This window comes from Sinocyclocheilus anshuiensis, unplaced genomic scaffold (assembly GCF_001515605.1).
Source record: "Sinocyclocheilus anshuiensis isolate Anshui unplaced genomic scaffold, SAMN03320099.WGS_v1.1 scaffold1408, whole genome shotgun sequence".
Taxonomy (NCBI): domain Eukaryota; kingdom Metazoa; phylum Chordata; class Actinopteri; order Cypriniformes; family Cyprinidae; genus Sinocyclocheilus; species Sinocyclocheilus anshuiensis.
Genome location: NW_015547704.1, coordinates 255,955 through 270,371, shown reverse-complemented (window position 1 = coordinate 270,371; position 14,417 = coordinate 255,955). Strand labels below are relative to the sequence as shown.

Genomic DNA, 14,417 nt, shown 5'->3' with positions numbered 1-14,417 from the left:
TCAACGCGTTTCAGAAAGGCGGGGCATAGAGGAGAAACAATAATGTACAGTATGTGGAAAATAATGTGTTTTTTTTTACCTTAAACCGCATAAACACATTTCATTACACCAAATACACAAAATAATGTTCTTTTTAGCAACATCATATGACCCCTTTAAGGATAACCAGCAGGGACGGGCAGTATTTCAGATGCATGTATTTGAAATACAAAATACTATTTTGTATTTTGTATTTAAAAGCCTTTTGGAAAAAATCAAATGTATTTTGTATTTAAATACATTTAATCTTAGTATTTTTGTGTACTTGGTGATCCAGGAAATCAGCAGTCTAATTAAGAGGTTGATTGGCAAAAAGTATTTTTCTCTTTTGAAAATACAAAAATACTAAGCTTAAATATATTTAAATACAAAATACATTAGATTTTTTCCAAAGGCTTTTAAATACAAAATAGTATTTTGTATTTCAAATACTGCCCATTCCTGGTTGTAGTTCAGTTAGTACTATGGCTAGTAATAAGTTGTTATATGGAACTACTGTTTAAATTAATTTTGTTTATTAAATAGTATTAGTCATAACCTCTGACCAGTGTTGGGAAGGTTACTTTGGAAATGTAATAACCACAAAATCAGAATTTAGCACCACTTTTTACTTTGAGATCGTTCTGAGGTTAAATACAGATTTAAAATCATAAGAAATCGTTTAATAGCTATGATACTGTTTTTGAAATCAAATCTTTGAATAGCTATGACAGCAAACACAGGCATCTAACAGTTGTAACACTCCAGAGAGAAAGGAAAAATTGAAATCGCATCATATGACCCCTTTAAAAAAACAAAAACATATACATAAACCCAGATAGGAAATAAAACAGTTATCGTATAAACATGAACATAACGATGTTAACATAAACATAAGCATCGTATAAACTCCTGAAACATTGGTGTTTCATATTTTAGAGCAGTCACTGCAATTTGGGAAAGAAATCAATTAAATCTGTATATGGGTGTGTGTGTGTAACTGATTAGTTACATTTATTTTGTAATTAAATTACATAACCCCATTACATGTAACTAGTTACTCCCCAACACTGCCTCTGACTAATAACTAGTTTGTGACCGTGAGATTAGACACTAATTGACACTGGAATCCAAATGAAGGAGTAAAATATAAAGTAAAGATTTAAATAGAATAATCAAATATCTATTTAAATTATTATATAAATTACCAATAATCAATTAGTTTTCCAATCTAAATTTGAGGTGGTGATAAAATGGAGTCGGATAAATACCTTACTGCAATTAAATTACTTCGCACACTGCCTTTAATGTTTTAAAAATAACTAGAAAATCAATGTATCTCATTCATTGAAAGTTTCAGGGACGTATAATTCATTATTAAAAGGCATCAAAATCATTATAATATTTTATAGCCGTTACATCAGTGCTCATTTTTATGTCCTTTCACTTCATATTTCTCTCTTCATCATGAGTCGCTCGAAGACTAAAAAGACATTTTTAAAGAAAAGAAGAGCCAAGAAATCTTTAGCCTGCTCTCAGTGTGGAAAGAGTTCCTCGAGCAAACGTAATCTTGAGTTTCACGCGGAAACCACATCTTACAGGGCACATGAAGAGCCACACTGGAGAGGAGCCATATGCATGTTATCAGTGTGGGAAGAGTTTCACGCAGAAACCACATCTTACAGGGCACATGAAGAGCCACACTGGAGAGGAGCCATATGCATGTTATCAGTGTGGGAAGAGTTTCACGCAGAAACCACATCTTACAGGGCACATGAAGAGCCACACTGGAGAGGAGCCATATGCATGTTATCAGTGTGGGAAGAGTTTCACGCAGAAACCACATCTTACAGGGCACATGAAGAGCCACACTGGAGAGGAGCCATATGCATGTTATCAGTGTGGGAAGAGTTTCACGCAGAAACCACATCTTACAGGGCACATGAAGAGCCACACTGGAGAGGAGCCATATGCATGTTATCAGTGTGGGAAGAGTTTCACGCAGAAACCACATCTTACAGGGCACATGAAGAGCCACACTGGAGAGGAGCCATATGCATGTTATCAGTGTGGGAAGAGTTTCACGCAGAAACCACATCTTACAGGGCACATGAAGAGCCACACTGGAGAGGAGCCATATGCATGTTATCAGTGTGGGAAGAGTTTCACGCAGAAACCACATCTTACAGGGCACATGAAGAGCCACACTGGAGAGGAGCCATATGCATGTTATCAGTGTGGGAAGAGTTTCACGCAGAAACCACATCTTACAGGGCACATGAAGAGCCACACTGGAGAGGAGCCATATGCATGTTATCAGTGTGGGAAGAGTTTCACGCAGAAACCACATCTTACAGGGCACATGAAGAGCCACACTGGAGAGGAGCCATATGCATGTTATCAGTGTGGGAAGAGTTTCACGCAGAAACCACATCTTACAGGGCACATGAAGAGCCACACTGGAGAGGAGCCATATGCATGTTATCAGTGTGGGAAGAGTTTCACGCAGAAACCACATCTTACAGGGCACATGAAGAGCCACACTGGAGAGGAGCCATATGCATGTTATCAGTGTGGGAAGAGTTTCACGCAGAAACCACATCTTACAGGGCACATGAAGAGCCACACTGGAGAGGAGCCATATGCATGTTATCAGTGTGGGAAGAGTTTCACGCAGAAACCACATCTTACAGGGCACATGAAGAGCCACACTGGAGAGGAGCCATATGCATGTTATCAGTGTGGGAAGAGTTTCACGCAGAAACCACATCTTACAGGGCACATGAAGAGCCACACTGGAGAGGAGCCATATGCATGTTATCAGTGTGGGAAGAGTTTCACGCAGAAACCACATCTTACAGGGCACATGAAGAGCCACACTGGAGAGGAGCCATATGCATGTTATCAGTGTGGGAAGAGTTTCACGCAGAAACCACATCTTACAGGGCACATGAAGAGCCACACTGGAGAGGAGCCATATGCATGTTATCAGTGTGGGAAGAGTTTCACGCAGAAACCACATCTTACAGGGCACATGAAGAGCCACACTGGAGAGGAGCCATATGCATGTTATCAGTGTGGGAAGAGTTTCACGCAGAAACCACATCTTACAGGGCACATGAAGAGCCACACTGGAGAGGAGCCATATGCATGTTATCAGTGTGGGAAGAGTTTCACGCAGAAACCACATCTTACAGGGCACATGAAGAGCCACACTGGAGAGGAGCCATATGCATGTTATCAGTGTGGGAAGAGTTTCACGCAGAAACCACATCTTACAGGGCACATGAAGAGCCACACTGGAGAGGAGCCATATGCATGTTATCAGTGTGGGAAGAGTTTCACGCAGAAACCACATCTTACAGGGCACATGAAGAGCCACACTGGAGAGGAGCCATATGCATGTTATCAGTGTGGGAAGAGTTTCACGCAGAAACCACATCTTACAGGGCACATGAAGAGCCACACTGGAGAGGAGCCATATGCATGTTATCAGTGTGGGAAGAGTTTCACGCAGAAACCACATCTTACAGGGCACATGAAGAGCCACACTGGAGAGGAGCCATATGCATGTTATCAGTGTGGGAAGAGTTTCACGCAGAAACCACATCTTACAGGGCACATGAAGAGCCACACTGGAGAGGAGCCATACGCATGCGATCAGTGCGGGAAGAGCTTCACGCAATCATCGTACTTTACTGTTCACGTGAGGATTCATGTTGCTGTACGCATGTTATCAATGCGGCAACATGTTTCTGTGGGCTTCATACCTGAAGAAACACCTGACAATTCATTCAAAGGAGAAGTCACATTCATGTGGTCCACCTGTCCGTCACAGCTGCGCCATCTAGCGTAGAGGACAGAAAACACAACACTGAACACAAGCGCCATCCAGTGGCGAGACAACACAGTACAGCACAAATGAACACAAGCGCCTCCTGTAAACAGCTGTAAACAGCTCTAGTGAAAGACAAGAAGAATTTCGTTTGTTTGCTTATTTATACACGTACATAATAAAAACTTCGCCATAATGAGAGAAGTTAGGCTATTGTAAATGAGCATTCATTATTCACACTTCAGATTTTGCTGCATGGTTATAATACACAAAGTCATGAGCCATTTTTACTGAAATTTCTCTGGCACGAGATCAAGACATCTCTAGCATCTCAACCAGCAGGATTCACCTGTTTCTGAACCCTTGAGGAAGCTCAACGCCTCTGCTACTGAATCATAAATACCCTAAACTCCCCATAAGAAAATAAACACAAACAATAGGCCTATATTTCGTTTTTCACATGTAGGCTACACATTTAAAATGTCAGATGTCATTTAAAACAGAAGATGATAATGCACATTCTGCAAAAACATACACCTCGTATCAGCAAGTTAAAAGGAAGCACAAGCAGGCTTTTGGTTTTCCTTTTCTGAACTGAGCTTTTCATTCGATGTATAAGATCAGGTGACTCTACGGAAAGCAGACCTTGTCTGATTTCACGCCTCTGTTAACAATCAGCAGCACTGGGAACAATAATAACGCCGCAAATAGCCAACTTTCTGATCATTCAACTAAAGAGTCAAACAAAACACTATAACCACTCGAAGGCGCTGTTTGTGATTTCTTCAGACAGGTGAGATCAGATAATTAATTCAGGTAATTGCTGAATCCAACAAAGCGAAAGTAAACACAGAATACCTGCTTCAATTATTAGAACATAACTCTAGAATAGATGCTTGTTTTGCCAGCTTGTCGTCAGTAGCCTATTCATTATTTTTCATCACTAATGAAACTAATAGGCTATTCAAAGCTGCATTTCTGCATTTCAACTTTTTACAAAATATTTCCAGAACCGAGTGCGCTTTAAAATTGTTTGGCACTGTTGCAGGGTATTACAATAACACGTTATTATGTTTATAGGACCTTACAGTAGCTTCTACTGGAACATTATGAGCATAGTTTCCGCATTTCCTTCCAATCACATTTTCAAACCCCTGCAGAACGATAAGTGCTTGTACGACTTCATTAAACATTTTTCTACATAGTGCTTGTTTGTTTTGGAAAATATTAATATTAAATGCAATCACATCCCAGCAAACAGGGGACGTCCCCCGGACGTTTCGAACGTCTGTTCAAGGACAAGTGAGAACTGTTTGAGTCATGATAAAGTCATCTAATCTGAATCAGGAGAGAAATATGCATGATCATGCACTATTTACAAGAGGAAACTGAACAAAATCTAAACAAATATGTCAGTGTAGAGGACAAAAGTGGATGGACTTTTTCACTGGAGGAAGCATTATTATAGGTTATGGACAGTGTTGGGGAGTAACTAGTTACATGTAACGGAATTACGTAATTTAATTACAAAGTAAATGTAACTAATCTGTTATAGTTACTGAGAAAAAAATGTGTAATTAAATTACAGTTACTTATGAAAATGTTAATGATTACAAAGGGAGTTACATCTGAATATTTTCACACATATACATATTTAAAATATGAGACACCAATGTTTCAGGAGTTGATGACACAGAATAGGACACATGCTTATTCGATAACTGTTTTATTTCCTATTTTGGTTTATGTATATGATTTTATTTTTTATTTTTTTTAAGATGAACTGTTTTTTTTTCCCCAAGGCATGTTAGATGCCAGTGTTTGCTGTCATAGCTATGCAAAGAATTTATTTCAAAAACAGTACCCTTGAACGTCCGGAGGACATCTTCGCGAACGTCCGCTCGACGTCAAGGGGACCCTACACGCTGACGTCCGGGGGACGTTTGCAGAGGCCATTTAGTGGACGTCCTGGGGACCTTTTTTTGTTAGCTGGATCTCCCGCGATTTTCGTGTCCACTCCTTTAAACATTCTAATATTGTATATAATTTTGGCACATCAGGGAGCCGCTCTCAGGATGCGGTGTATTGAAATATTTTTGAATGAGCGTTTGCGCTGTTTACTTTCACTTTCGATTTCGCGATCACACGCACTCTGTGTAAAAGGAGCACATCTTACAAGATCGGATATTTGGGTTGATTTTCCCAACTGGGTGAAAGGTTTGAAATATTGCATAAATTGCATTTGACTGAAGTGCTTGTATTGAAACATTTTGCATTCTACCTACGATAAAACTTTCATGGACTTTTACATTAACTGTTCCCTCCTGGTGGAATGACCTGCTCAATCCAAGCAGCTGCGTCCTTAATATTTTCAAGAAACGGCTGAAAACACATCTCTTTCATCTTCATTTGACCCTCTAACTCTAGCACTCTCTATTCTATTTCTATTCTAACTACTTGTTTTATTTATAAAGAAAGAAGAGCCTCTAACGCTAGCATTCCCTATTCTTTTTCTATTCTACTTATTTTCTTTTTATTTATTATAAAAACAAAATAATCAAACAAACAAAAACCTTGGCTACGTATACTGTTAGGCAAAGCCGCGCCCCTGTCCCCGCCCCCTACTGTCCTCTTTTTTAAAAACTAAAATATGGTCACCCTAATGTATAGCATTTTTTTAAACTTTCAGTGTGAGTTTCCTTTTTTTATGTTTAATTTATGCATATTTAGTTTATGCATAACAGTAGCTATGTTTCCATCACCCTGTTTTTATGCGCATTTTGAAGTAGGCTACCGCATCAGAAACGAGTGATGGAAATGCCAAATTTCGAAAGAAAATTTGCAAAAGAGTTATCACGCTCGCTTAAGGTGTTTTTTGACTTGTGCAAAAAATGGTTAATGCGAGTAATGGGAGATGGAAACGCATTTGCCGAATGAATTCCTCCATGCAGCACCAAAAATGTAATGCGATTTTGCGCCATGGGACGGCATAACCTGACTGACCAGCGGACCGATCTCTTACCGACCGAAATACCCGAGCAAAGTCTGTCGTCAAAGTGTTTCTGTATAATTGCCTCCCAGAACTGTCTTACACAACTGCGTTCCCAAACAGCAGCATCCACCTCCAAAAGCAATGACCGCATTTATTCTGTTTAGTCTGCTCGCTCTGAGGTGCAAGTAATTTATTATAAGAAGTGGTTCTCTCACTTCTCACGGTATACTACAGTCACATCATGATCTAGTTATGTTTGTATTGTTTTATGGCAGCATAGTTGGTGAGGCTAGTACTATTAAAGTACAGAAATCAATATGCAAAGACTTGAAATTATATTCAGTTCATGGTATTTTAGACATCTTTGTCATCAAGTGTAGTCATTTAAACCAGTCACTCCCTACAAAAAAAAAAAAAAAAAAACTGTTTAAGTATGTCATCAGGAGCGCTGCAATGCCTAATGGAAGTCGTGGCCTAATGGTTAGAGAGTCGGACTCATAACCCAAAGGTTCTCTGTCTGTGTTCATGCGGTGAAATGGCAGAAGCCAGTATCTCATGGGCTGAGGATCAGTTCATGTGTCCAGTGTGTCTGGATCTACTGAAGGATCCAGTGACGATTCCCTGTGGACACAGTTACTGTAAGGGATGCATCTCTGGTTGCTGGGACGAGGAGGATTGGAAGGGAATCTACAGATGTCCTCAGTGCAGACAGACCTTCACACCAAGACCTGTTTTAGGTAAGAATGTGGTGTTTGCTGAAATGGTGGAGAAACTGAAGAAAACGAGACTCCAAGCTGCTCCTTCTCCTGTTCCTACGCTTCACCATCACACTGGATCTGTAGATGTAAAGTGTGATTCCTGCACTTTAATTAAACGGAAAGCAGTGAAATCGTGTCTGGAGTGTCGAAGCTCTTACTGTCAAAATCACCTCAAACAGCATGAGAATCTCTTCAGAGGTAAAGGACACAATCTTATGGATGCCACTGGACGACTGCAGGAGATGATGTGCCCTCAACATGATAAAATGCTGGAAGTTTACTGCCGTACCGATCACCGGTGTATCTGTGTGCTGTGTTTGGTGGATGAACACAAAAATCATGACACTGTATCAACTGCAGCAGCGAGGACAGAGAAACAGGTAAAGTACTGCTCCCTAACTAATGAGAGACAGTTAATGTTGTTTCTCTCTTCGTTTGTTATGTGACTTTTCTCTCAATCAGAGAAACTGATGCCTTTAATTGCGTTTTGACATACTACTGTTATTTTTAAATGGTAATAATGTTTCACAATACTGTTTTTAAAGAGCTTAAAGGGGTGGTTCACTGGGGTTTTTTTAGTCTTGATTGTGTTTATGGGGTGCAGTCTAACATGTGTTAATGCTTCGTTTTTCAGAGGATATTATTGAAGAGGATCGTGCAGAACCTGTGCAAGCGTGGCTTTTAATGATAGGCCTATGTTTTTTGTTTGTTGTCTCAAACTTTTAGATACGCTGTTATTTGTAAATGCTACTGCTTATGTTAGCTTTTAATATACGGTTTTATCCTGATTAAAGCTTTAATACAGTACGCCAACCGCACGTGCGTCCATGTTTAACGCTTCTCATAGCTATGTGAAAATAAGTGTAATTGTAACAGTTCATTGTTGGAGCTGAGCTGAATGATAGAGAGAGAGAGAGACAGAGCATGGGAACGCAAGGAACAGTATTAAGAACCTCTGCTTTAGAACATTGATTTTGAAACTTGTGAATCCATTAGAATCGTTAGAAGACAGAATCGTGATTCATATAGGAATAGATTTTTTACGTGCACCTCTATTTTTCTCTTCCTCTTCTCTAAAGCAGCGCAGCATGGCCCCGCCCCCTTTGTTGCATGTTTCCGAGGGCGGGGTTTATCTGGGTTTGTGATGTCACGAACCCGGGAAGTAACTTGTTGTAGTCCCTACCAGCCGTTTTTGTAGGCATTAAACTGCCAGAATTTTAAAAGACGATATCTCCGTTTGCATTGAACTTTCAGCTTCGTAACTTTGCAGATATTGTTTATGCTCAAACAGCAACATTACACACTAACTAACGTTAAAAAAGTGAAATCGCAATCAACCACCCCTTTAAGAGACTTTGTTTGAAAAACAGTAAAAAAAAAACCTTACCGACCCCACACTTTTGAATGGTAGTGTTGATTTATTTGTTATTTTTATTGTTGATTTAATCAGTTTTTGTTCTCTGCAGAGACATTTGGAGGGGAAACAAAGAAAATTCCAGAAAATAATCCAGCAGAGAGAGAAAGATCTTCAGGAGCTGAGAGAGGCTGTGGCGTCTCATAAGGTGAGTTTGGAGAAGAAGAGAAGTTTGAGTCTCAGTTTGAACCCTCTTCCAGTGCTGGAGCTCTTATAGTCCCACTGAAGCCACTGTGTGATTGATTGTAATGTGTGTCCTATTACAGCGTTTTGCACAGACAGCAGTGGAGGACAGTGAGAGGATCTTCACTGAAATCATCCGGTCCATTGAGAAACGTCGCTCTGAGGTGAAGCAGCTGATCAGAGATCAGGAAAGAGCTGCAGTGAGTCGAGCTGAAGCACGAGTAGAGGAACTGGAGCAGGAGATCAATGATCTGAAGAGGAGAGACACTGAGCTGAAGCAGTTTTCAGAAGCACAGGATCATGTTCATTTCCTTCAGGTAACAGAGATCTTTTCAAATGGAGGACGGGGAAGAGAGCAAGCTTTTGTAATAACCGAGAGTTTGTGTCTGTAGAGTTGGCCTCCTGTCTCTTTCTCTGAATCTACAGACGGCTTCACTGTCAGTTCTCATCTCTCTTTTGACAACGTAGTTGAGTCTGTCTCTCGACTCCGAGACAAATTGCTGCAGTTCTGCACAGAGACTATAGAAAACATATCTGGAACAGGTAAACATTGATTTACTCTCAGAAATGAGTTCAGCACCATTTGTTAAATATATAAACAGCTGAATGTTTAATTTCTCTTGACATGAGAATTAAAATGCATGTGTTTTGATGTCCGTAGTGAAAACCGTCCAGGTCATTGGCGCTCCTGAATATCAGACCAGAGAAGAGTTTCTCCAATGTGAGTTCTAAAATCCAGTCTAGCGGGACTGTTTTACACTAAATTTACATTGTTTTACACTAAATTAATGGAATGATTTTGAGACTGAAATTTTTACTGTGTTTAAAATACATGGGCCGCAACAAATAAATGAGACAATCAATAATGAAAATAATCATATCGCAATGAAAATCTACTTTGTGGGTTAAAATGCTTTGAGGTTTCATTGATGATTTTACCATTTAGCGAGACAGACATTTAGACCCTGCTAGAATAGACCCTGTTAAAATGTTAATTTAATCATGGAAGGTCATGAATAATTACACATTTTTCTCCATCAGATTCTGGTCTGCTGACTGTGGATCCAAACTCAGTGTTTTACTGGCTCCATCTGTCTGAAGGAAACACGGTGATGACTGTCACTGACACACATCAGCGTTATCCTGATCATCCAGACAGATTTGATTCTTGGGCCGAGGCATTGTGTAGAGAGAGTGTGACTGGACGCTGTTACTGGGAGGTGGAGTGGAGCGGTGATGGGACGTCAGGAGTGGATATAGCAGTGACATATAAGAGCATCAAGAGGAAGGGAGGTGGATCTGAATGTGCAGCTGGACGTAATGACAAATCCTGGAATTTGTACTGCACTCCCACTTTCTGCTCATTCTGGCACAATAACATCGAGACTGTCCTTCCTGTAACCCATGTGTCCAGTAGAATAGGAGTGTTTGTGGATCACAGCGCAGGAACTCTGTCCTTCTACAGCGTCTCTGACACAATGAGCCTCATACACAGAGTTCAGACCACATTCACTCAGCCGCTCTATGCTGTGTTTGGATTTGATAGACAGGCAGTGGTGAAACTGTGCCGTCTGACCAACTAAATCATATAGAGGCTCGACTAATTTTATTTTAATCATGTTAATGTATTCTCTTTGATTAAATTTAGCTCTAGATTGATTCTCAGAAGTAACTTTCAAATCTTCCAGTAAAGTACTTTTAATATATTTGTTTCAGATTTTTGGATTCATTTACTTTACATGGATTAGGTCAAATGTAGTTTGTTTAATAGACTACCAAACATAACACTTAAGTACATTCCCAGCTAGTACAGCTAATTAATTACCCAATGTGGTGATTGATTAATCTGATTAATCACAAATTAATGACATATCAACTTGGATCAATATTGTGTTCAAATAGACACAAACTGTTTTGAGCAGGGGGCCACACTTCTGTCTATGGGGGCTTTGATGTTGATGAAATTTCATTTTGTGGTCTTGTTGAAGACACAGCTGCCCTTTTATTTTGTGATTGTAGTAAACCAATACATTTTGAGTTGATTTAAGTTTTTATATTTTTAACCCTACTAATATGACCCACAGTTTTAGCCTTAAATATGTTATTTTTTATTATGAAAACCCTAAATCATTATCTCTTGAATATGTTGTTAATTTCTTTATTTTATGTGCAAAATTTTTCATCCACAAGCAAAACTGGCTTAAATCTCCTTTGTTTTCCTCTTTTTGTTGTTGAATTTAACTCTCGTTTCGTCCCTCAGGCATATAAATAACAAATACAACAACAAAAAATTATATTTTTGATGCATTATGATTATATGAATAGTATGATTATTCAATGATATTTAACCTTGTCATTGTGCTTTTTTTCTGTATATAATTTCATACTATGATGTACGCAAACCCATTATATTTGTTTTCCTTTTTTTTTTGTTTTTTAGTCATTATGATTGTTCATTGTTAAAAATACAACCATCTTTCCCTGATCTTTTATGCAATTATAAGTTGTAAAATAAAAAAAATATAAAAAAATCAAAAATAAGAGCTACAGGTGCATTAACACCTCACAGCATCAGTAACTCGACAACCCTACCTAGTACGGTTTTCCTCAGTGTTTGCAATGTTTGTAATGTCTGCACAAAGGAAACTGTGTGTTTGTTTTCCTCCCCCACGTGCTCTATGTTTCCCATGTGTCCTAGTTCTTCCCTCATGTCTGTGTGTGAAATTGATTCCAGGTGTTTCTAGTTAATTTCCTTGTTTGGTTCCCCATTTAAGCCCTGTGTTTTCCTGCGAGTCCTGCGTGCTGTCTGAACGTCGATCCCCATTCCTACATGTGTGTTCCTGGGTTGTATTTTGTTAATAAAGACTTTTCATGGTGAATTCTCCTACGTCTCCTTCGCTCTGACACAGTAGGCAACATCGTGACAGAAGACAGCACCAAAACAGTAAGCAGCGCCCCTTCTTTGAAAGTGTTTGTTTTCCGTCTGAAAGGGACTGAAAAGGATTGTTCTCAGCCCTCATCCGCGCCTGAGTCCGCTCCAGAAAGGGCTCCAGTTCCCGCATTCAGCCCTAAGAGGGCTCCAGTTCCCGCGTCCAGCCCAAGGAAGGCTCCAGTTCCCACGTCCAGAACTGTCTGCCTGCCATGGCCCCCTGAACTGTCTGCTCCGCCATGGCCTCCTGAACTGTCTGCTCCGCCATGGCCCCCTGAGTTCCCTGCTCCGCCATGGCCCCCTGAATTGTATGCTCCGCCATGGCCTCCTGAGTTCCCTGCCCCGCCATGGCCTCCTGAGTTCCCTGCTCCGCCATGGCCCCCTGACCTGTCTGCTCCACCATGGCCTCCTGAATTGTCTGCTCCACCATGGCCTCCTGAGTTCCCTGCCCCGCCATGGCCCCCTGAACTGTCTGCTCCACCATGGCCTCCTGAACTGTCTGCTCCGCCATGGCCCCCTGAACTGTCTACTCCGATTATGGAGATCGCTGTTCGATTCTCCGCCCTAGCCCGCAGAGATCTCCCCTTTGTGAAGTACGTCCGGGAGTTCTGCAGGCTCGCGGTTATAATGGCGTTGGACGATGCAACTCTCAACTTGTTGTTCTGGATCGGGGTCAAATCCACCGGCCGCTCTGCAGACAAGCCCGCCGGCCGCATCAAAGTCAAGCCCGCCGGCCGCTTCATTTACTCCTAACCAAAGAAGGAGGATGAGGAGAAAAGGACTGTTCTCCACCCTCATCCGCGCCCCTGAGCCTGCTCCAGTGCTATCATTTGTAATAGTTTCATTACTTTTTTGGTGTAGTGTGCAAAACCACTAAACTGGTAAGCAGAAGGTTACTGGTTCAGTCTCCGCAGCCGTCACCAGCAGTGTTGAGCAAGGCTCTTTACTCTTTACTCCAGGTTGCTCCAGGGGGATTGGGGGTCCCTGCAATAAGAGTACCGTGAGTCACTTTGGATATACGTAGTAAGGGAATATTAGCCATATAAGGCTCCACATTCATTCGATAAATAAGCAAAATTAAGCTAGTGATTAATGATTAACTGAATGTACAATAAACGTCTTTTAGCCATTATTTACAGCTTAGCAAAGCACATATTTTTGTGCAGTAATGCACTTTGATATATTCAGTTATTCACCATCTTTTAAGTTAACTGAACAATATGAAGCTATAACTGTGTTTAATTAGTGCTGGTTTTACAGTTATAAATTGCTAAAATAGTGTAATAAAGACGATTTGTTCTTAAGAGAAAGTTATATCCACATTAATTATTGCACTTATTGCATGCTATTCAAGTTTATTGACTAGAATAAGCCAATAATTATGGCTAAACTGCCACTAATACAGTACTAATAAAGACAATTTGACCCCCTGTTCTAAAGTGAAAGTTATATCCACACAGGGGGTCAAAATGTCTTTATTGCAGTATTTTAGCAATTTATAACTCTATAACCAGCACTAATTAAACATAATTACTAGCATTATATTGTTTAGTTAACTTGATAGAAGGTGAATCACTGAAGAATAACTAAGTACATTACTACACAAAAATAATATATGGTTAGCTAAGTTGTAAATAATGGTTAAACTGTGTTTACTGTACATTCAGTTAATCATTAATTACTACCTTATATATTGCATTATAATTCGCATCCTTCAAATTTTTAATAAATTGTAAATAACGGCTAATATGCCCTTACTGTATGTTAAGTTAATCATAAATTACTGGTGTGTTCATGCTTAACTAATGCATAATTGTGGACAAGTTAATCATTAATTACTAGTGTATTTATACTTAACTAATGCATAATTCTGCACCCTTAAAATAAAGTGTTACCGAAAAATCATTTTTATTTAGTTGAACATGATGCACTAAAATAACTAAAACTGAAACAAAACATTTATTAAAATGGTAATGCTTTACAATAAGGTATTATTAATTTATATTAGTTATGCATTAACTAACATGAACTCACAATGAGCAATGCATTCTTACAACATTTATTACTCTTTTCCAATGTTAAAATGTTATAAAAATAAAAATGTTCATGTTAGTGCATTCATTAATGTTAAAAGATACAAGCTTTGATGTTAATGTATTAGTAAATGTTGAGCTTAACATTAATATTAATAAATGCTGTAGAAGTACTTTTCATTGTTAGTTCATGTTAACTAATGCAATTAACTAATGTTAACAAATAAAACCTTACTGTAAAGTGTTACCATATAC

The 14,417-nt window shown here is 39.5% G+C and overlaps 2 protein-coding genes across 2 annotated transcripts; both read left to right on the top strand.

Annotated features, from left to right (window-relative positions):
• Positions 1-1,624: 1,624 nt before the first annotated feature.
• On the top strand, positions 1,625-3,874 carry LOC107703953 (zinc finger protein 260-like). The gene has a single exon (XM_016506765.1). The coding sequence runs from the start codon at positions 1,625-1,627 to the stop codon at positions 3,872-3,874; it is 2,250 nt and encodes a 749-aa protein (XP_016362251.1).
• A 3,506-nt stretch (positions 3,875-7,380) lies between these two features.
• Positions 7,381-10,783, top strand: LOC107703952 (tripartite motif-containing protein 16-like). The gene is made up of 6 exons (XM_016506764.1): positions 7,381-7,983; positions 9,070-9,165; positions 9,284-9,517; positions 9,593-9,743; positions 9,862-9,921; positions 10,242-10,783. The coding sequence occupies exons 1-6, from the start codon at positions 7,381-7,383 to the stop codon at positions 10,781-10,783; spliced, it is 1,686 nt and encodes a 561-aa protein (XP_016362250.1).
• Positions 10,784-14,417: the final 3,634 nt, after the last annotated feature.

Excerpts from the sequence above, each read along its gene's own strand:
- LOC107703953 (XM_016506765.1), top strand. The coding sequence starts at position 1,625 with ATGAAGAGCCACACTGGAGAGGAGCCATATGCATGTTATCAGTGTGGG.
- LOC107703952 (XM_016506764.1), top strand. The coding sequence starts at position 7,381 with ATGGCAGAAGCCAGTATCTCATGGGCTGAGGATCAGTTCATGTGTCCA. Across the intron at positions 9,166-9,283 it reads AGGCTGTGGCGTCTCATAAG|CGTTTTGCACAGACAGCAGT; the intron begins GTGAGTTTGGAG and ends GTCCTATTACAG. Across the intron at positions 9,744-9,861 it reads AGAAAACATATCTGGAACAG|TGAAAACCGTCCAGGTCATT; the intron begins GTAAACATTGAT and ends TGATGTCCGTAG.